This window comes from Ornithodoros turicata, chromosome 4 (genome assembly GCF_037126465.1).
Source record: "Ornithodoros turicata isolate Travis chromosome 4, ASM3712646v1, whole genome shotgun sequence".
Taxonomy (NCBI): domain Eukaryota; kingdom Metazoa; phylum Arthropoda; class Arachnida; order Ixodida; family Argasidae; genus Ornithodoros; species Ornithodoros turicata.
Genome location: NC_088204.1, coordinates 21287866 through 21309339, shown reverse-complemented (window position 1 = coordinate 21309339; position 21474 = coordinate 21287866). Strand labels below are relative to the sequence as shown.

Here is a 21474-nt window from a genome sequence, read left to right as displayed (position 1 = left end):
CGTATGAGAGGGAAAAAAAAAGCAATCGTTGCGGGAGGAAAGTGCAAATTTTAAGCACGTGGGTTTTTCCGCGTGATCAGCTTCTGCCGTTGGCCGCCAGGTGGGTGGCTGTTGCCAGAATGTAGTTTTGTTGGGAGGACAACTGGAGCATTTGGCAAGCTGTGCTCACTTGTGTATGTTAGGTGTAGAGTATGATTGTGTGTGGAATTGTTGTAGCGCACCGGAATCTTTGGCAAGGACGTGAGAAGTGTGTCTACTTGCGCTACGAGGACTGGTCATGACTAAGTGGTGTTAGGCCTACTGTTTTCAGCTGGTGGTGGTGGTCTCCGTAATACGCATAGGGTGCTTCTGCTGCCCTGTGTTTCCAAAGCAAAAATTGTGGACGTATTCCTGTTGACAGTCGTTGGGCAAGCACCTCCTGCGCTGTGCTCAGAATTGCTTCGAAGATCGCATGTTATGATGGTCATCTGACTGGAGTGTTCCGCTTTCTGCTAGCGTACCCGATAGATATGGAAAGAGCAAGTCGCGTTATCCGTCGGTAAGGTGATATATTTCCTGGTGATATATTTCTTTCGTTTAATGCTTCCGTATCTGTTATTTCCGTTCACTAGAGTTTGTGCGTAAGTAAGCGCAATTTTTGACTCTTTGGCTAGCATACGGCTGACCTTGAATCGTTTGACTGGCACATAAACAACGGATTATTGATGTGTCATGTCCTTCATGACACGATCAGTGCGATCACTGTTTCCGATTGTTGTTGTGCGTTGGTGCTTTATTGTTTCTAATTTTGTCAGGAGCGGTGCTCGTCTAAAAGCGCTCAATGGGGGGCATGCCGACCTCAACCTCGTCATATCCGAGCTGAGGGATGTCAGGACGGCGATGAAGTCTTTCTTGACAGCGCAGAACTCAGGTGACATCTTTTTGGAACAACAAAACGTGGAATAATAAACCGTGAATTGCTGTGTGTAGAACGTTCTCAGTAGTCTTCTTTGTTGGCTCTTGTAGTCTCACAAGACTTGGTGATTTGGGCTCAAGCAGACGAAAACAGGGTTATTCAAGTGAGTTTTTTAAAACTTTAAAACACAATTTTTATCATGATGGTTATACAATGGCAGCGAGCGGGTATTCATTACGTTTTCTGTTTTCAGGATGTTATGTGTCAGCTGGCTGAGTTGAACACTTTCTGGACTGACATTCAGAAGGACTTTCTGGGTGATTATAGGCACTCAATTGAAGATAAATAGGCAGTGACTTTTTCGGGTTAAATCCGATTCCGCACGGTTATTCCCCCCCGAACTGACCTGCGACCAGTTCGGGTTAAACCCGATTTCGCCACGAATTCCAGTCACTATGAAATCCAAGTGACGTTTCCACTGAAGACTAACAAAGGTTGCCACGTGTAACACATGTAAGAATGGGTCACTTACATTCCCAGCAATACACCCATGTATGTCAACACTGTCTATGCCTTCAAGGATTACCGCTGGATGGTCACGATCCCGCAAAAAAACAAAGAAAGAGAGATTAGGAAAGGACTTAATGGACAAGAGGAGAAACAAAAACACCCAATAACACCCAAAGGCACAATTATCGCCCGATTTCTCCCCGAATTACAGATTTAAAAACAGCGCCTGATTTTTACCCCCCTCCCCGAATCTGAGAAATGGCATTTCACCCGAAAAAGTTGCTCCTTAAATATATATTATCTGCGTTTCTTTTAAAATATTTATGATTCAGTAGCAACTTTGCCTGACCACTTGCACTTTATTTCTCAGAGCAACTGAAGGCATTTAAACACCAGTTTGACCTCATCTTGGAGGGTGAGAAGCACGTGGATCAAGCACGCAACCAACTTGCCATTTGCGAGCAGAAGGAACTGAAGATTAAGAAAGAGCTGAAGAAGGCGTCAAAGGTGACGGCCCCCTCACGTGCACTCCGATTCTAAATTTATTTATTTATATAATTTGCAGAAGGCTACTGTTGAAGAAATTAACAACCTCGAGATGCGGCTTGCGCAAGCTGAGAGGGCCAAAGACCTTGCACAGTATGAAAGTAGGCACTCTCTCATCCTCCTCTCTCATCCGCTGCCCGGCCATCCCATCATTTAATTCCTGTCTCCTATTGAACTTTGCACTTTCTTCGCTTTCAGCAATAGAGAAGGTTCAAGAAAACGAAGCTGTTAAGTTGATAAGGCTAAAAGGCGGCTTGCTCAAACTGTCCGAGGCCTACCTGGAGTTGGCCAACAAGTGTGCTATTATTTTTGAGTCACAAAGGGACATTGCAATGTACATCCCTGATGTGCACGATCGAAGTCTTCATGAAATTAAGTACACTGGTGAGCCGTTTCAGTTCTTGCAGCAGTAGCAACCCAGTCGACAAATCGCAGGCTGGAACCAGTTAGGGATCATGCTGGTTCTGAATGGTTCTTGCGGGTTTGAACTGGTTCCAGATTACCACGGGACATCAGCTGAGGTGGTGTAAGCAGGAAATGTGACCAGCTGAGATGGTTCCAGCAGAACTGGAGTCCATGTACAATTGGTTTAAGCTGGATAATATCCAGTTGAAAGGGTTCCAGCTGGATCCACCTGAGTTGGTCTGTGCTGGGATTTGTTCCATGAACCAGCCCAGTTGGAACCGGTGGAATTTCCAAATGGTTCTTGTGATTTGCGACTGGGAAGTGTTAATAGTAGTGCTAGTCAGTGCACGTAACTGAGCGCAACACGTTGGTGGTCATTTCTATAAACTTAGGATCTGGTGCAACGAAGCAAGCCGTGCAGAGGGCCAAGGACAGGGTCCAGCAGTACCATGCGTACCAGTATAGGCTGATACCACACTGTCCCTCTGTCGGTATGTACATTCTAGTGTCTCTACAAGATGCATGTCATGAAAGAAAGCTTATGCTGGTGTTGCACATCTCCTTGTCAGTATCAGCATACAAACGTGAGAAAGAAGCTGATAAGAATGCCTCACTCTATTCACATCCCTGAAAGAGCTAATAATATATATATAAAGTGATGGCCAGTAGTTAACTACATGTAGTTAAACTACCTGATTGTAGTTAAAAAGTAGTTATCAACTACTTGCAGAAATGTAGTGGCAACTACTAGTTAAACTACTATTTTGAGTAGTTAACTACAGTAGTTAGGTTACTGCAGGCGCCAACTACTTCCGATTTTGCCGCAAGCTTTACGGCACAATTGTGCTTCCGACTTTTACCTTGAGCTACTTGTTTGATGAGAATGGAGGTGCAGAGCAATTGTGCCGTGCATGTGTACTAAATCTTCACTTTTAATGTTTGTCTAGTGAAGCCTCATTTGCTGTGAAATAATTCTGCAACTTAGTTTATCGCGTAGGCACGAAAGAATCACGCCGCAAGCTTTGTATTTGACGATCGTAGCGGCCTGTGTAATACCTTGGTTACCGTCCTGGTGTCCACATAACCACATAGGATGGCTACGTGATCGATCGTCGTGGCTAAGCGAAAATATTTTATGGTCCACAGTGGCACAATCGGCACCCACCACAATATTTGTGCGTGGCGCATTGATCTGTGACGAAGGAGCCCGAGTTTAAATCTCGTACATGGTCCGTCATATGTTGTACGTACCTTTATAGCGGAAGCTTTCACTCCATAGAAAATATTTCAGCAGCAAGCTCTTTTGTCAGCGCATAATATACAAGAGACAGGCATTGGATTTTACGACAGCATGTGAATTAAGCGACGTAGGCACATGAGTATATTTTAAATATCATTATCACTGCTTGTGATTCGTATTTACGTGTCCAAGAGCACTACAAGGGATTAGTGTTGATAGACAACGTTAAGTAGCTATATATGTAGTTAAAATACATTGCAGTAGTTAAAGAATTAGTTTAGCTACTCTCCTGAAAAGCAGTTGAACTACTAGTTAAACTACTCCATCGCAAAGTAGTTATAGTTAAACTACTGTAGAAGTAGATAGTGGCCATCACTGTATATATATATATAGAAGAAATAAGTTTGCACAGAGCACCACCAAAGGAATATTTTGAGATGACTTCATTTAATTCATTTAGAAGTTACATAGGCACGATGTTTCGAACGGTGGACCGTTCTTTTTCCAGTGAAAAGATATAATGAACTCGTCATACAGAAAACACTCACTTTCGTGTGCTACAACAGCTGTGGCGGAAGGGAGCAGTGCGTTGCCCCACCACTGTCGTAGCACACCAGTGTAGTACCAAGCAATCATATGTATTAATATGGCAGTCAACCAATGGCAGGGCCGGCGATAGGGGAGGGGGGTTGCGAGTAAGGCGACCGCCTTAGACCTTGCGCACAAAGCCCTCAACTAGGGATTGACCCGCGATATGCCTTTGCCTCAGGCCCCCGCACACCCCTAGCACGGGCCCTGCCAATGGATTACAATATAACACAATAATATACACAATGAAATACAGCAGATTTCAGTCAAAGTAGAGTGGTCTTGTTGAACAGTGTGAAGGTGACTATATGTTAATGTTATTCCGTGTATAAGTATTAATAAGAAGTGGCACTTTCTATGATAGCAACTCTACACCGTAATTAGGGTTTCTCATTTTCGTCGTTGATAACTTTTGAGACATCTAAAAACGTGGCAAGAAATGAGCTCGGAACCAGATTACAGTGATACAAATTTCAGTTGACTTGTAACATCTTGAGATAACAGGATAATTTTTCCTCGTCACCTATCTTTGCCCCGCCTCGTAATACCTCTGAGAATATAATCGCCGAAAAATGAGATACCCTAACCATAATTCATTTCCACCATAACTAGGGCCTGGCTTTCTAGGGTTATATATGGTTATGCCCACTTATCTCCCGATTCGAAGCAACAAAAAACAGGGTTTATCCCAGTATTTCCCCGAAAACTGCTGGACCAGGGTGACCCGAAACTTTGGAAACTGTGTTGTAAGTGCGTTAACATGCGGATACAAACTGTCAAAACAGAGACCCTGCTGTCTCTTAGATGCATGAACTAAATATTGATACTCTGTGTATACAGGTGTGTCATGTGTATTATGCCGAGTACGTCAAACAATGATTTACGCCTGATCCAATCCGATTCAATCAGGATGGGGTTGAATCAGGTCCAGTTTGTCCCGATCACACCCAAAGTATTGAACCAAAATATAACCGGATATTAACCCCCCCCCCCCCCCCAATATAACCCAAAAAAGGTCAGGCCCTAACCATGACCCCCTTCAATCCATATGCCACGTATCAGCAACTTGCACTTTCAACTTCCAGAAGAACCACCACCCCCGTACACCCCGGGCTACTACGACCCCACTACGGGCCGTCCCTACCACAACAACCAGGACGACGAATGGGGTTCCGTGCGGCAGCGTGTTGCTCTGCCTTCCTGTCCCCCAAATGCAGACAGCCCGGTCCCCCCTTTCCTGCATCCTCCCACACCCCCTGGTGCTCCCCCGGGCACGGGTGGCTTACCACCTCCCTCGTACCAGAGGCACTCGACTTTCACGAGGAGGGACTCTGCCCCAGCTTGGCCATCGTGGGACTCGGGTGGAGAGGAAGACGACCGCTTGGCAGCTGCAATGGGGGGAGTTCGTATCGGATGATGATTGCTCTTGTGAGATGGATAAAGCTACGTTTTCCTCCTTTTTTTTAAAGAAAAAATTTCTCGAACCGTTCCTTCCAAGTACTGCTTTTACTGTCACGAGGTTGAAGGTGCAGTCGAGCCTTGTTATACTGAGCGTTAATCGTGAATGCCATATTTATTGTGAATGTAGCAGACGTGAAAGGCTCTTCCGATTTTGAGCATGAAATTTCAGTTGACTCACCGATGCATGCATGCAGAAGAACGGGAACAGAGAAAGGGTGAACATTCAATGACAATCCCCCTTTGCCCTACCACAGGTTTTATTGGCAGAAACACAGTCCCGGAACATGCATACGGCTTATACGAGTAATCCCGTAAGATACCATTCTGTGTGGCCTGCTGCTTGTTTCCAGGTTGTTAGCCGAAATGTGCGAATGCTTCAGACAATGTGCAAACTTATCTATCCGGGCTATGTTGCGGTGCACGAGGCATTTGTTACGAAACAAAGGTAACTTTGTGGACGTGAATGTTGTTACAGGTTTGGTTCATGCTTTTATTGGCAGTGTCTGCCGTAACAAGGTTTGACCGTATAAATTGCACTATTGGCCCCCTCAGTCGCGTCCTTACATGGCAGTGGGTTTTGAAGAGAATATGAAAACCAAGTGGTCACAGTGGATCCGGTGCTGGTTTGAGTCATACCTGAAACTTTTAGATTTGCTTTCTCACTATCATCACCCTTTTGTCAGCGGTTGAAGAATGTGTGATCATTTTGGCACTATACTTACAGTGAACATTTTGACTGGGGAGGATAGTAATTCCTGCCCCTTTATCCAGGAAGGAGCTGCTAATGACGACCAGTCGAAATTCATTCCCGCCCTACTTACACAAGATTTAGCAGATAGCGTAGTTCCGAGGTCAGTGTATGTTCTTTTCTTCGTCACAGCAACTTAGCTGCTCTGAACAGGGTAGCGTGTGGTTACGTGATAAGAATAATTTGCAGGTTTCTCGATAGGGTTGAAATTCACGGTATAATACTGCAGGCTAAGCGTCCCACCCTGCACTGTGCTCTGTCGATGACTACACGTGTCACAGTCAATGCATGCGGATGTCTCTGTCGTGTCCAGTCACATCCACTATATACTGCCATTTCATTGAATTTCATTGGCATCTTGCCATCTAATACCCACTGTTGTAATCTCGTCACAATCGGCTTTCTACGACAGGTGCTAGCCATCAAAGGGTGCACACGTAGCTGCGAGAGCATATTTTTGGTTTGAATATCTAGCGGCAATTCGTCATGCAGTAGTGTCTCGTTTGCAGTACCACCTTTAACACACTTTTTCTTTTTTTCACTTGTGTAGTGGGAACTAACGGCACACGTCGAATGTTGCATTTTCATCGCGCAGGATTTTGTGTAGCTTTCACGTGTGGCTGTCGTATATCATGGCTCGGTTAGTCAGACTAGACCTGAGTTCAAGGTTGAAGTCCTTCCAAGCCCAGAGTGTTTATGTGGCAATATTTTTTTGTACCTTTGTGAGGATGCAACCCAAGGTTTTCTCCTGTTTGCCATTTTGACGAGGAACTTCAGGCTCACTTACAGTCTTCCTTCAAGATACCTGTGGAGTGAAACGTGCCGACAACATTGTCGTCTGGTGGCATGTCTTTTCTTTTTTTTATGTTGTTGAGTCTTTCCTCGGATTGTCGGACGAGCTTCCTAGCGTTCACACTTAGTTTCAGTGGCAAACGATTTGGTGAGATGTGAAATGATAGGCCCTTCAGGGGCATGCCTTTTTTTTTTTTTTTTTTTTTATAATTATTTGCACGGATATTAGAAAGCAGTATGTATAGATATATATAATCTCAGAGTGAGAGAAATTGATATATAATGATATCGGATGCTGCAGTCATAAGAGCACACACATGTACAGTTTTTTTTTCTTCTTCTTTAATTCTGTCTTGCTTGTTCATATTTTTCTGGTATGGTCTCGTGTTTCTGTAGTACCAAATCTAAGAGGGAATACCACAGCTGACATTTATATCTTCAATTCCATTTTGATCAGCATTACATTTTACATGACTGCACAACAAACACACTCAATCATTACTGGAAAAGATCGATGCTCAAATTCACCGCAGGTGATTTTTGTTCGTTTGGAACCGTTCAGCTAAAATTTTCCTGGTGTGTTAGGTCAGGTGTCAAAACGAAAAGGAGTGCTGCTAAATTGTACCTGTTGTGACAGGGATGTTTACAAACGTAGAGCTGTGCTGACCTGCGAAGTTGTCTGCCTGTCTTTTGGAGATAACATTTGCTGCAGAAATGTGTGGGGAGATGTTTACATTTGTAATAAATCGTTGCTAACCAGTAAAGATGCTTTGTCCTGTCTTAATTGTTCAATATCAGTCTTATGCCCGGTTTCACCAACGCTGATTAATATTTGAACAGGGATCAACGGTCCCTTAACTTTGACTTAACTTGAGCGCTGAATTCTGAACTGTCACAGAAAGGTTCATTACGTCACTAACTATCGTTTGTAAAAGGGAATTGAGTGTCAACTTGAGTGAAGTGGACAATCCTTCATCTCGGTTCATAGCTACACCGTGTTCGTGAAAATGGGCCTGTCTTCTGAATAGGTAAGTGTAAAAACACCATGGGGCCGGCATCAACTTTTCGCCTCCAGGTGTGTGTGTGGGGGATACAAAGTGGGAAATTCCCCCCCCCCCCCCTCTTCTGCATTCTTGCTGCAGGAACTCTGTCTTCTTGCTGCCCCTCTTGGCGGGCTCAGGGGGGGCAATTGACCCCCCAATCCCCCTCGCTATAGACGCCGGACTTGGACACCCATTCAGCACTGCCTGCAAGACAGAGGAGTAAAGTTCATGTGTTTATCTCTCGACGATAACGCTAAGTTGACGAATAAAGTGTAAGCACATAAGAAAATGTGTCATTTAAGTATGCGTCGTCCAACGTCCAACCGCGGTTCAAATCGGGCGCGCTTTGCGCTCCAATTTTTCGTGGAAAAATCAACCGCTAGGAAACTGTTTCTTTCTTTTAAATGCCACGTGAAAGTTGAAAGTTGTCGTAACACATTCTAATCACACCGTAGCTTTCTAGAAGGCATTCTCACGGCACAATGTAGTAATTGGAACGCGCGCTATATTTAGCGGAATTACGTATTGGTCGCTTCGCTACTGTTTCTGTTTGTTGTTATTTCAATCAAACATGGCTGGTTTTCGGATGTTGCCGAAGAATGTGTGTGTGCTTGTGTGAAGTGCTACGCTAGTGTGTTTTCTTTTTCACTGGAGTTCGTCGCAGATCATTGTTGTTACGATTGCAGCTTTGCAAACTGTGTTCAGGTAAAATATTTTGAAAAATCATCGCCGCGGCTGCTCGCGTTACCTAGTCCTAAGCTGTTAGGCTTACAGCAGGGCCTGCCGTATTTTGACATATGCATTTTGTGTTGTTTTCTTCGGCATGCAACGCGTTCGTTGTACCCATAACAGGTATTTGACTGGAAAATGACTAAGCTTGGTGTGTCTGCATAGCACGCGTGCCGGTTAGTCAATGCGGATGTGTAAGTTTCCTCTTCACATGTCGCATTCGTTTGAGTGGAGCATCACGAGCTGCATCTCATTTCGCTTTCGAGCCGATTAAAGTTTATCTTATTAAAAGGCAACTTGTCAGCAAATCAAAACAGATCTAGTAAGTGTCACTGCATACTTTAGGCAGGTGCGGTTTGATGCACAAAATGAGAGCCGCATGATACACAATTAAATGTCACGCGTGCACTTCGCATCTCACGTATGTATTCTGTTTTGCTTGTTAAACGTTCAATAAGAGAACACCCTTTGGGATGATTCATTTCTGCGTGATGAGTTATCCGTGCGAGATTGTGGACCGTACACAGTGAGACCGTGTGATGAAAGCATGCTTCGACATGCCAAGCTGTCTCATACCATTAACAAAATACAGTACCTGTGTTCCAGCTTCTGGCTCCAAATAGGAGATTGGAATAAGCCTCTGCTTTTGGACGTCAGCATCTTTTAACGCAAACTTCACAAATAAATAAATTACAAGGTTATAAGTTTGTTCTTTTAGCGCGCTGTTCAATATCCATCGGCGTTTTGTTGCCTCGGCAATTGGAGCTCTGCTCCAAAATCTCCCTACGGTTGTCATGGTTGTCATCGGGACTTCCTTATTATCCCTGATAAGCGGCTTGAAGCGGTTCAGAAATCTCAGCGGCTTATCGAAAGGGCATGCGTAGGTGCACCACAGAAAGCAATGACATTGCGTTCATTACTGCACATGAGTTGTATACGTGCGCCAGGTATGCAGATTCACTGCGGTATATGACATGAGGTATGCAACATCTTATCATCATAGAAATTTAATAGAAAAGTATTGATAAGGTTACTAATGCACATAAAGTACGGCTAAAAAGCGGGCGAGCTGGTGATAACGTATCTCCATAATGAACCCTGAGACTGGGGCTGCATGCTTTGCCCCAGTCTCAGGAATCGTTATGGCTGCGCATAAAGTGTTCACTCTGATTAGGGTTGTTAAAGTTACTTTTAAAAGGTACCTGAGTCTCTGGGAACAGTATTGGTGTGCCGACCTACAGTATAACTATGTACTTAACAAAATAGTATTGCAAATTTGTTTCATAGCAAAGTCTCACATATGTCATATGGGGAACACCATGTAGTAGCAGAGGACATTTGCTCTTCACTGTGTGGTATCCGAGGAACACAAGAGGGGTTGATATCCCATTTGTTTTTGTGCCTGCCTGATCCTTACTTTTCTTGATTTCTTACTATTCCTACGATTTCCAAGTGGAAGAGAGATATAATAAACCACAGTCAGCGAGTTTTGTTGCAGACGTGCTGTCTCGATTGCTTGGCAGAAGGAAATCCAAAAGCTCCTGACACACTGACGGCAGTGATAGTGCTGGCTATAAAATTCAGTTATAAATAACTGGCTACAAACTGAATCGAAGCTGTAAGAAAGCATATGACAGCATTTTTAAACAGTGGGTTTTAGCCTTATCCCCACATTAATGGGTGACGCTAACGAACAATGCAAAGCATGAAAAGGAAAGCAACAAAAGAAATGTCCAGCAGACAGCATGCTCAATGTAAATTAGTGCATGTGACACATAACACATCATATAATAGCATGAACAATGATTGCAGGTGAAGTGATTAAGCAGCAGATACTTTGTTGCATATACTTGTGACAACGAACACTCAGTACGTATGCGGCCTGTATTTCACCTCGAATTTCATATATTGACTGTCTGTACGATGCATGAAATGATACAAAAAGTGAGAGTTGTGCTTGCTATATTTTGCTAGCATATTTACATAGTCTCATTCGTATTGATTTATTTATTACACGTATATGTTTATACATACTGCAGTTCCGAAGGCTGTGGTCCGAGCAAGCATACAATGTGTAAAAACTCATTTGTTTATCCTGGATCTAGTGTATCCAGGTATACTGCTCCATTCAGCTATCATGGATGACTAGAAACTACATTTCAATACAAGGAAAGGTAGAATGTTTAAAGAATGCGCTGGCAAAAGTGAAGTACAATGTATACTGTATATTGATCTGTACATGAACTATTAAGTGCAAGTATTCCAGCTCTTTGAGAGCTGAACTCTTACTGAGTAATAATTAGTTAATTAGTTCTATTACATAATTATAAACTAATTAACTGAAATAATGGCCATGCTCTCAGAGTTCATTTCTGAAATTGAGGTTTCAAGTAATCCTCGTAAAAAAAGGCTTCTGCACCACACTATATAAGCAAACAATGCGGGAAGCTACACTTAGAAAGGCGGTGTAATTACCTTGTAGGGTCTGATACTTTCCTGTGAAATCGTATAACCCAACTCCTCCTGATATTCTTCCTCCCTAAATAAGTTTTGCTCTGAATTGGGTTAAATGTGATCCTTTTTTTTTTTAAGCACCACCTCAGTATAGACAAGCAGCTCACTGTGCAACGTACACACACTTAGTAGTTTTGTGACAAATATTAATATCACTGTACTGCACTATAACTGTCAAGACACCACAAATTTCAAGAAGTCACTTACTCCAGAAAAGTCATAGCCTGTGTGTAAGTCCACGGGCTTCCATGTATAAAATTAAAGTTCACGAGACTGCATCATGCTGCGCACCAGTGCGTGAAAGTCGGCTGAACACACATGGACAACCACCTGCCATGTGTTTGCCTACTTCAGTTGTGAAGTGTCTATCTTGTATATTTATGTTATGTGTCCTTGCCAGTGGGGACTGAAGCCACATTGTGGCAGAGACATATTACATTTTATAAAACACAATATCGAGAAAATATAAAACAGTCGATCAAAACACCATGGAAAACTCTCGACATCTTAATGAAGGACACAGGATAAAACCAGATACAATGCACAGAATAGAAAAAGAATGAAGAAAACAAAAACATTTCCCATTTTTGTCTGCGCAGCAACAAAAAAAAGTATTTGTGCACACACACACATTTGTGTTTTTTCCGCAAGCACTGTTAGCGGTGACGTAGTGACCCATAAAAAATGTGGGGAAGACCTAAGTGACGAAGGAAAAGAAGTTCTTGACAGATCACAAGAATCCACACCTGAAGATTTAGGCTCTTGTGTTTGAGTGGTTACATGTGTGAATATGTATATCTTGCACTCGGACGCAACATTTCAGTTAATTTAATGCAGGATATAATTTCTTAAAATACATCTTTAAAGCCTTCCATGGCAAGAGGGTCCACCACATGAGAATTCACCCAATCCTTCCGCATTTTTATCCTCTCCTGATCCTCACTTCAACTACCCTGCCCTCGGACTTTGCACAGTGCTCCGAAATGACACGCGAATTACGAACCAGGCCCTTTTCTATCTTCTTGTAGCAAAATCCCAACACGGATGATGCGGCATAGTTGCCAATCGCTCTTGTGTGAATCACGCGGTGGCTTATTATGCGGCGCAGTCTTGAATGCCAAGGTGCAGGGTTTAGTCGTGCACGACTGCGTTTGCGTAACACCGGTGTCGTGTTTCCTTCTCAAGCATTCACGCATGGCTTGGCTGTCGCACGCGCCGTCTCACTCCTCATTGCGCACATCTCGTATCATGTCATGTCATGTCGTTCTCATGTCTCCGAATCTATCGTCGTCAATTTGTCTTCACGCTCCCAGCGAGCCGATACAGCTTACTGTTGTGTCAAAATATACAAAGGATTGGTTGATCTCGTCTGTCATTGGCGGGCGGCCACGCGCATCTGTCGTCTGCTCTGTGGTCATCTGCTTCACCGCGGTGCTAGGAACGCAAGCAATGCAGTTTTCTGAACAGTTGAAATACCGCTGTCGATTCACCTTGAGGCTTGTGTTGTCTTCGCCTGTTCTGTGTTTCAGCATGTTTCTTTCAAATAAATAGTGGTTGATTGTTCCCATGCAGCCAATGCTCTCCCGGCTTATTCTGGACGAAAAAAAAAAAAAAAAAAACTCTCCATGGCTGCCTCTTGATGATTGCGGCAGTGTGTCGTGTGAAGCAGCCTTACGGGGCAACGCCGGATGAGTGCCGGCCTGCGAGGGTGGTCAAGTTATAATAAATAAATAAATAATTCGCTGCCAAAATAAAAGGTGTTTCTATGAAACTTTGTGAAATAAATGTTCAAGGGGAAGACTATCAAAAGCAATTTTTCTGATACTCTTATCACTACCACCTCAGTGTACAATTAACGCTGAATATGTGGTAAAAACCAGTGTTTTCGAACTTTAGGTTCTTTTTTTTTCGCGTACTCTTCCAAGACCTAGGCAACAGCCCTAAACAGCCCTGAAAGAATTGCAGGGTTCCGTAAAACGTTCCAGAAGTTCTCGAGTTTTTACAGTTTTCTCGGGGCATAAAGTGTCGATCAGCCTTCAACGTTCTTGGCACAAAAGTGTTATGTTTTGCCACCACTCAGAGGAGATTTGATTGCAGTTTGCGCAAAACCTATTTTGTTAGATTTTTTTTTTTTTTTCACCAGATAGGATAGCACATGATGTCCCTTCGGTATCTTCGAGAGGCGGTCATAGATCGATTTTTTTTTTCTTTTGCGTCAAAAATAAGCCGGGAGAGCATCGGCCTGAATTAGAACAGTCAATCACAATTTATATGAAAGAAATCGGGGGTGGTCGAACGGCAACGTTTGGGACGTTTGGCATGGGATGACCCTGGTGTGAGTTCGTCGTTTACCGCTGATCATTTTGATAGGGTACCATTTGTTGGGTGCTTCTGTCTACGCCGAAATTCACTAGGGCAATTAGCGAGTAACTACTCGCTATATGAGGGATTTGTAGTTCCGCTGTACTTCGAAAATACGTGCTCGAAGATCACGAATGATTGCTAGCATTCGGTTTGATCTTTCGAAAAAAAAAAAAAAAAAAAAAGTAACGTGTGCATGTGTGTGGCCACGTAAACAAGATATTAATCCCGTTATTGTCGGTCCTTCGCCTCAACTGATAATCGTATTGCTTCCTTCGTGAAGCTGATTATTTCGTGTGAGATGACGCTAGACGAATAAAAAAAATCAATAAGCTCGCCCAAGCTGGGTGGGTTCTCAATAAGATATGTCTCCAGCTCCTCGCCGTTGCAGAAAGGCAATTGGAAGGGAAAAAGAAAATCTACCGTGCGAAAAGCGGCAGCAGCAAATAAATGGATCTCGACGTAAAAAGAATGAAAACATGGAAAAAGTATGGGAGGAATTCTATGGAGAACAATCGGTGCGATACACGACAAAAGGACGGCAGGGAACCCTCGTACAGCACCACATGGTCGTGACGGTTAGAGGGCGCTAGCGAAGATATATGCATTCGCAAATTGTGTGCGTTGAATTTGGGCGTTAAGATGTGATGCAAACTTCATATGCATGGTACTTAACCCAGGTTATACGCTGGTGGCCTGGATTATGTGTGGGCAGCCTGGAGACCTCATCGCCCCATCGAAAGTGTCGCCAGCACTCATTCAAGGCCCTTTTATATTAGCCCTTCATTCTCCCAGTGACTTGCCCCCGTAGAATCCGAAAGCAACACGCACATACAGACAGTGCAGTCTTGATGCAAAGTATCTATATTTCCTGAGAAACAAAGTACGGTACTATGTGACATTGAGCGCTTGGTAGCAATGCTCTCTACGAGGCGCCGGCATGGTGTTGGGTCATGTGCCTCCCAGAACCAATGAAAACATTCGACATCACGCCTCACTCATCCACGTTTTTTTTTTAATCTCCCACCCACCTCCCCCGTAAAGTACCCGTTTTCCGATATTTCTGAATATGTGATCTAAATTCCCAATAAAATACGTGAAGTATTTGGCACATTCCCCGTGGTCTAACAGCAGGATGACAACAGTCAATGCAACAGTTCTATCATTTCACCACGTATGATAAACACAGAAATATTTGCGGGGAAAATACGAAAAACCGGGAGAGATAGTTATACGGAAAAATATTTACGGGATAAATAGTTGACCGATCTGGTTGTTAACGCCCCTGGATTTAGAACATTCAAAGCATGAAAGATGAAAGTCACTGAAAAGCTTAGCCAGCTATAGGACTCGAACCCACATCTTCATTCAAAGCATGTCGAGATGAACAGCAGGATTGACCAAATGGACGCGCAGGGCCATTTTAGTACAATGAAAGCAAAGCACTTTGGAAACAGCTCTCTTCGCAGCGCGGTTCTTGGCAGTCTGCAATCATTTTTCGTCTGCGAACGGCGACAGCAATGGCGATGAAAGCGCCACGAGCAGTGCAGCGGTCGCTCTGTGCCGCTTCCCGTTTGGCTGTTTGGCAGGCGGCTAAAAGCCATGGCGTCGGTGCTCTCCGTGCGACAACCCTGATGCCGGCGTTCGTCGTTTTCCTGCGAACGACCCTTTAATTCTTCGCTGCGAAGCCTACCAAAAAAATTACTGCCAGCAGGTAGACTACACGCTACTATCACCCGTCGTCGTTTGTGTGTTGACCAAGCCCTCGGCTTCTTTAATTTTTGTTCGCGAAAAGTGGGCAGTGATAAATCGGTACGGCTCTGCTGATGGAGATGTTTGATGATGTGTTCTATTTCCTGAAGGCCTCTCGTGTTATAAAACGTCTTTTCAGCTTGAAAACTTCCAGTGTGTGCTTTTGTCGTATTCGATGACGAGGCTAAGGCTTTTACCTGGCGGTTCTCGTATGACACGGGCGCACATTCTCGTTGTCGTCTTCTGAATGGCGACTGATGGGTTTGGTTGAAGTACGAGAAAGAAAATTCTTCACTTGCGAAATGCTTACATACAAATGAGGAAGGATTTACAAAAAAAGAAAAAGAAACGATTCTACGGGCGTGCTTCACTGCTGCGCACACACGCCACGCGGGGAAGCCGACCGCGTGTTACTCGCACCAGTGCTTCATTCAGAGCTCATGTGAATCGGATTTGGGGTTATGCGAGTTCCCGCTGCTCGCAGCACTGATGTTTGGTCGGGAAGTATAGAATGTTGTATTACGGGTACTCGGACCGGGTAATTCGTAACTGACTCCCTTCTCCACTGAGCGCGCAAGTGAGTATGGGAGAGCCTGTTGTGAAAGGAGCAGTTTTCCACGCCCGATTGACTCAGTTTACCATAGTGTACGTCTGGCAGGTGAAATGGAAATATTTTTGGTTGAAAACGTTATTCAAGCGCATGTTAAAGTCGTGTTCAACCTAGGCATTTCTGGTGCATTTTTCTGCACCTTATATTTAATCCCACAGCATTTGAAACGTTGTATTAATAATTATTTCTGCTCATGATAATATGAAACAGTAATTATTTTCATAGTTCGCCGTAATTAGGATAAGCATTAACGATCTCTTAAAGCACTCGAGGTGCCGTTTCCAGGGTGGACACGACTGCAGTCCTTATTGCTGACACACCCTTATGTTATGCTGTCCTTCTCATCTGTCCGGGATTTTGTTTTTTCACGCAGGTTATCTGTCCTCCTTCCAGACAGGCACTTGGGCCGCGATGGGCGGACCCCGAACTACGGCCAGTGACGCCGATACGACGTGAGGCGGCAGTCGGATGCCGTTGGCCCTGAAGTGGGCCCCTCGCCGCGGCGGGCCCTAACAACAGGGGCCCGATGACGACGAGGCGGTCTCAGGGCCTCGGTGGAGGCGGGACATCGGGTGGGAGCACCGATGCCGCGGCTCGAACCCTCTGCGTCGCCGTCGTAGGGCTCTCTGGCACGGAGCGCGAGAAGGGAGCCACAGGGGTGGGCAAGTCTTGCCTCTGCAACCGCTTCGTGCGGCCCCTGGCGGATGATTACCACACGGACCACATATCGGTGCTCAGCCAGACAGACTTTGGTGGGCGGGTTGTCAACAATGATCATTTCCTCTACTGGGGGGAGGTGAGATATTTGTCTGCATCGTGTACTCACTGTACCGACATTGCCATCTCCTTTTATTTCAACAGCCACCCCCGTTAATATGGGCACTAGAGCACTGCACGGGCCACATATTTAGGCCCGAGCCCGGCCTTCCCTTGATTTACTCACCCGGGCCTGGCCCGAGGGCTGCATACCTAACCCGACCCCGGCCTGAGCCCAATAAATTTATAGGATGCCTGGCCCGGCTCAGTCTATCAGGCTGTAAAATTTGACCATGCCTATCTAACAGGCTTGAGATGGACCTAGGCCTGGCAATGTACGGGCCCGACCCGGGCCCATAATGGTCAAACCTGAGCCCAGCCCAGGCCTGCAAAAGGGAAGCTTTACCGGCCTGGCACACGGGCCGGGCCGAGGTTTTCGGGTAAGCCCGTGCGGTGCTCTAATGGGCACACTACAAGTGTAGTGGGTTCACCAAGTCATTGCACCCCCAGAGATTGGGGTTGGAGCACTTCCATTTACAGGGGCTGCTCCAACCCCATTTATGACAAGAAAGCCGTATCAAAGGAGTATGGAAAGCACTTGGAACATATATTTTTTTTACTGCATGATATGAACATACTACCTTCAGGAACCTGTCACGCACAATATCTCCTTCGGGAAGTGTGAATTTCCTGACAAAATTACCTTCCAAGGGTGTGCGCAGTGGGGGTGATCTCCACACATGAATCATTTGCTATTGAGGCGACTTGTCGACTGCTTTGCTACAGACTTGAACTTACAGGAGCCTTACCTGTCCAATACGAGTGATCATAAATTCGGTAATCTCAAGCAAAGGTGCTTGACATCCGTTATGCGTGCCAATATTATTGTTGTTAGTTGTGTTTTGCTTCCTTCGGTCTTGCATGTACGTGTACAACATTGAAGAATAATCGTGTTTCCGACCGCGTCGTGACTGTAATGTGTGGCAATAGTCAAGCACCAAAAGTTATGAGAGTGCTTCCGAAAAGCTGCGAGTGCCGTTTGAAAAAAAGGGATACATGGGCTCTTATGAAGCTATGGGAAGACAATTTAGATGCCCTGCGTGGACAGAAACACAATGGTGAAGTCTATGCCCATATCACCGAGGCGCTGAGCACTGAGCAATTCCGGAGTGTGCTGAGAGGAATACTAAAGCGATATCACCATTGTCGTGTGTCAGCAGCGCCTTTTATTTTTATTTTATTTTATTTTATTTTATCGCAAAGTCCTTTTATTAAGGGTTCTTCAAAGCAAAGGAGTTATAGCCCATATGTCAGGGTCTGCCAGTGACGGCATGGTTTCAGCGTCCGTAGCTATGGGGACGACCTGCCGTCAACTACATGAGCAGTATGTGTTTGAAATAATCTGTGGCAGTTGGCTGCAACACATGATATGTCCACGTGGTGAAGGAGTGAGAAGACTGATTAGGCAGGCTTTCCATATGTATCGATGGTGCTTGTCTGCACCCCGTGGGTGAGGAGGAGGAGGAGAGGCTAGAAAATGATTGGATAGTGTGCCTTTTCCCAGTTGTAGCAGGTGCGTAGTTAGCCGTAGGTCTGTAGAGTGCCGCCTAGTGGGAGGAATTGGGTGTGCACTGAAGTGTTTACGTTGGTTCTCCGAGCGAACCGAACTGACCCTGCCCACCCCTTAGAAGCGGTCCAGGTTGGTGCGCATTTGGCAGTGCTCCGACATACTGATACAAGCAAACTTTGTCCGGTTCTCCCGTAGCGGCTGTTGAAAGTGAAGTTTCTAAAAAATTGTCCGCACAATGTCGCGCTACTTTGCCCAGAACCGTGGTCACGCAGAGGGCTAAACTTTACCCGTGAAAAGGCTGTCTACTAACCATGGCAACAACATCTGCTTTGCTACATTTGTCCAGGTGACCAAGACATCTGAAGAAGGGGCAGAGTTCCACTTCCACGTCGTGGAGCAGACAGAGTTCATCGATGACTCATCTTTCCAGCCTTTTAAAAGCGGCAAGACAGATCCCTACATCAAGCGTAGCACAACCACTCGCCTCACTTCAGCCGAGAAACTCATGTACATTTGTAAGAATCAGCTCGGTGAGTTTGCTTTTCCCCTCTCTCGTTCTCTACCAGGGGGAACGGTAATGGGTGTATCCTCATTAACGTTTCCATATACCGTGTTTGACCGCATATAATGGGAACCCGAGTTGTATAACGCAAAGCGACATTTTCGCTGTCCCACGGGAGAAAAGCAACTGGGAACCCGCAAATAGTGTGATGCAGGATTCTTCATTCCCCTACGAGAACGGCTACAACTGCAGATGCTGGGCAGTGGTGGATCGAATGCGAGCACTTCCCAGCTGATCTATTGATAGTGTGAAGTTTTCGGTAAATATTTTTTTCTAAATTCAGGGAGTAAAAATTGGGTAAATAAACATGCGCTCTGAATTCATGCAAATTCGGGTGGAAAAACCTCCAGAAGGCTAAATTTGGGGAGAAATTTTGCCCAGTTACTCAAACTAACTGAACTGGTTCGGTACAAATTGTGATGTGACTGTGGTTGCTGCCGAACAAGTGTACATTCCTACAGATGCCCCAGTGAGGGCAATTTGCCAGGTAAAAATCGGGTTTCACCCTAAAGAGGCAACCTTCAATTCGGGGTGCAAATTCGGGGAAGAATTGGGTTAAACCCTAACACTTCAGGCTCCATTTATTTATTTATTGAGCAAAGACATCATGCGTGGCAATTCGTCGCTGTGCTGCTTACGTGCTTTCAACACGGGCGGATCCAGGGAAGATCCTCAGGGGGGGGCCCCCACAAAAAAAATGAGAGAAGACGGGGGGGGGGGGGGGGGGGGGGGGTCGCCATGTAAGACGGCGAGCTGCTGCGCTTTCATTTCACACCAGAACTTTATTTATGATCCACATGTTGCGAAGCTTAGCAAGCTGTAGAGGAACGCCACTGTGCGGTGTGTGCGGAAAACGGAGCGTGCGGCAGGAAAATCTGCCGGAATGGGGGGTAGGGGTATGTCTCGGGGGGGGGTCCGGCCCCCTAGGGTGCCGGACCTTCAATGTGGGGATAAAGTTCAGTGCTGCTGCTGTTGCCGTCGTCTTCATGTACGTCCTTTCTCTTTATCCCTGCACTGAGAGTTTTATCGATTTTAATTTGGAACTATGTTTTGAGGACTGCTGTAGAGATTGCCTTGCTTTCATATGTGTGTGCATCAGGAGTTACACAGGCTGGGACGAGCAAGCGATAGTTGCGTCAGAGGGTCCCATGGTGCATTTCCAACTCTGTCCCGTGGTATTCAGGGAATGTATTCCAGAGAATAGGGTCCTCGGAACAGAAAGAACATCGCTCATCTTGTTGCGTAACATTAACAACCATTTCCCGAATTTAGCACCAGGCGATCATTTTTGTTTCCACTTCCCGTAATGGAGGAACGTGGTGTGTGTGTGTCATTTTTATTACCAGCTCCATTGGCGGTAATATATAATTTCCGTTTCTATTGCCGTTGTCGTTACTGTTCCTTGGTTCTCTGGTTCCCTGCCAGGATATTACAACGATAAATTTTCTGTCCCGACAGGCATTGAAAAAGAATATGAACAGAAGCTCTTCCCCGATGGTCGTATGGGTGTGGACGGTTTTGTTTGTGTGTTTGACGTATGTCAAGTGCCGGGCAGGATGATAGAGAAACAAGTGGAATTCACGGCGGCCCTCCTCAACGCTCTACTCCGCACTCGGAAACCAGTCATCCTGGCAACTACCAAAGGCGACGAAGCCGTCGACGCTTACATACGTGAGGCAGAAAGGCTAGTTGCCCGCAAAGATCTCAAGGGTCAAGTTCCTCTAGTTGAAACGTCGGCGCATGAGAACATCAACGTCGAAAATGCCTTCCTCCTCATTGCCCAAATGGCCGACAAGGCAGCTCGCGGAGGACGGGGAGGTGTGGGCCGGATCGCTCCATTCACCGAAGCGGTCCGGGCACGGAGAGAAGCGCTGGATCAGGCGACGGAGGCATTCCAGTCGCTAGTGCGGACTCAGGTGACGGATCACAGGGTGGTGTGGAGTTCAGTGAGCAAGAGGTTGTCACAGAGTCCAGAGTTTGAGAGGTATTGTGGACTGTTTGGCCGATCGGCGGCTCGGACTGCATTTGACAGACATGTGCGGAGGCTGAGGGAGGAACACGTGGGTAGGAGGGTACGGGGCTACTTGAGGGCGCTGCCGGCAGCGCTGGCTGACCTGTTGCCCAATTTGGATGGCATCGGCGAGAGGTGAGTGACTTTCCAACATGTCTTTTTGTGCCCACGACAGGTGAGCGAAGGCTAGAGGGAGAAAACCGGCTTCCCGTTAGCTCAACAGGCCCTAGTGTGTGTATCATACATGGTGTCTGGTGGAAAAGTGTAATTTAATTCTTAAAGATAGGCGGCATAGGTTCAAAACCTCCGGGATGACACTCATGAATGGTTTTGCCACACACTGTGGTGGATTTCATTTTTGTCACACATTAAGTTAATTTT

The 21474-nt window shown here is 45.4% G+C and overlaps 2 protein-coding genes across 8 annotated transcripts in view; both read left to right on the top strand.

The window, feature by feature from the left end:
• The first annotated feature begins 80 nt into the window (after window positions 1-80).
• Window positions 81-7949, top strand: LOC135391308 (uncharacterized). Its single transcript, XM_064621536.1, has 9 exons — window positions 81-538; window positions 795-910; window positions 1006-1058; window positions 1149-1212; window positions 1776-1912; window positions 1971-2052; window positions 2150-2335; window positions 2749-2847; window positions 5270-7949. The coding sequence occupies exons 1-9, from the start codon at window positions 510-512 to the stop codon at window positions 5599-5601; spliced, it is 1098 nt and encodes a 365-aa protein (XP_064477606.1). The 5' UTR covers window positions 81-509; the 3' UTR covers window positions 5602-7949.
• Window positions 7950-8793: 844 nt separating this feature from the next.
• Window positions 8794-21474, top strand: part of LOC135391307 (rho GTPase-activating protein 190-like) — a 47090-nt gene continuing 34409 nt past the window's right edge. For 6 of the 7 annotated variants that reach the window (XM_064621535.1, XM_064621531.1, XM_064621534.1 and 3 more), the window contains exons 1-4: window positions 8794-8933; window positions 16568-16990; window positions 18867-19050; window positions 20541-21228. In XM_064621535.1, coding sequence (XP_064477605.1) covers window positions 16721-16990; window positions 18867-19050; window positions 20541-21228 — 1142 coding nt within the window. In that variant the 5' untranslated portion in view covers window positions 8794-8933; window positions 16568-16720. Of the gene's footprint in view, window positions 8934-15445; window positions 15547-16567; window positions 16991-18866; window positions 19051-20540; window positions 21229-21474 lie in introns of those variants that run through there. The other variant, XM_064621530.1, reaches the window with a different exon arrangement.

Coding starts and splice junctions, on each gene's coding strand:
- LOC135391308 (XM_064621536.1), top strand. CDS start 510: ATGGAAAGAGCAAGTCGCGTTATCCGTCG. Junction 539..794: donor GCAAGTCGCGTTATCCGTCG/GTAAGGTGATAT, acceptor TAATTTTGTCAG/GAGCGGTGCTCGTCTAAAAG. Junction 1,213..1,775: donor CATTCAGAAGGACTTTCTGG/GTGATTATAGGC, acceptor TTTATTTCTCAG/AGCAACTGAAGGCATTTAAA.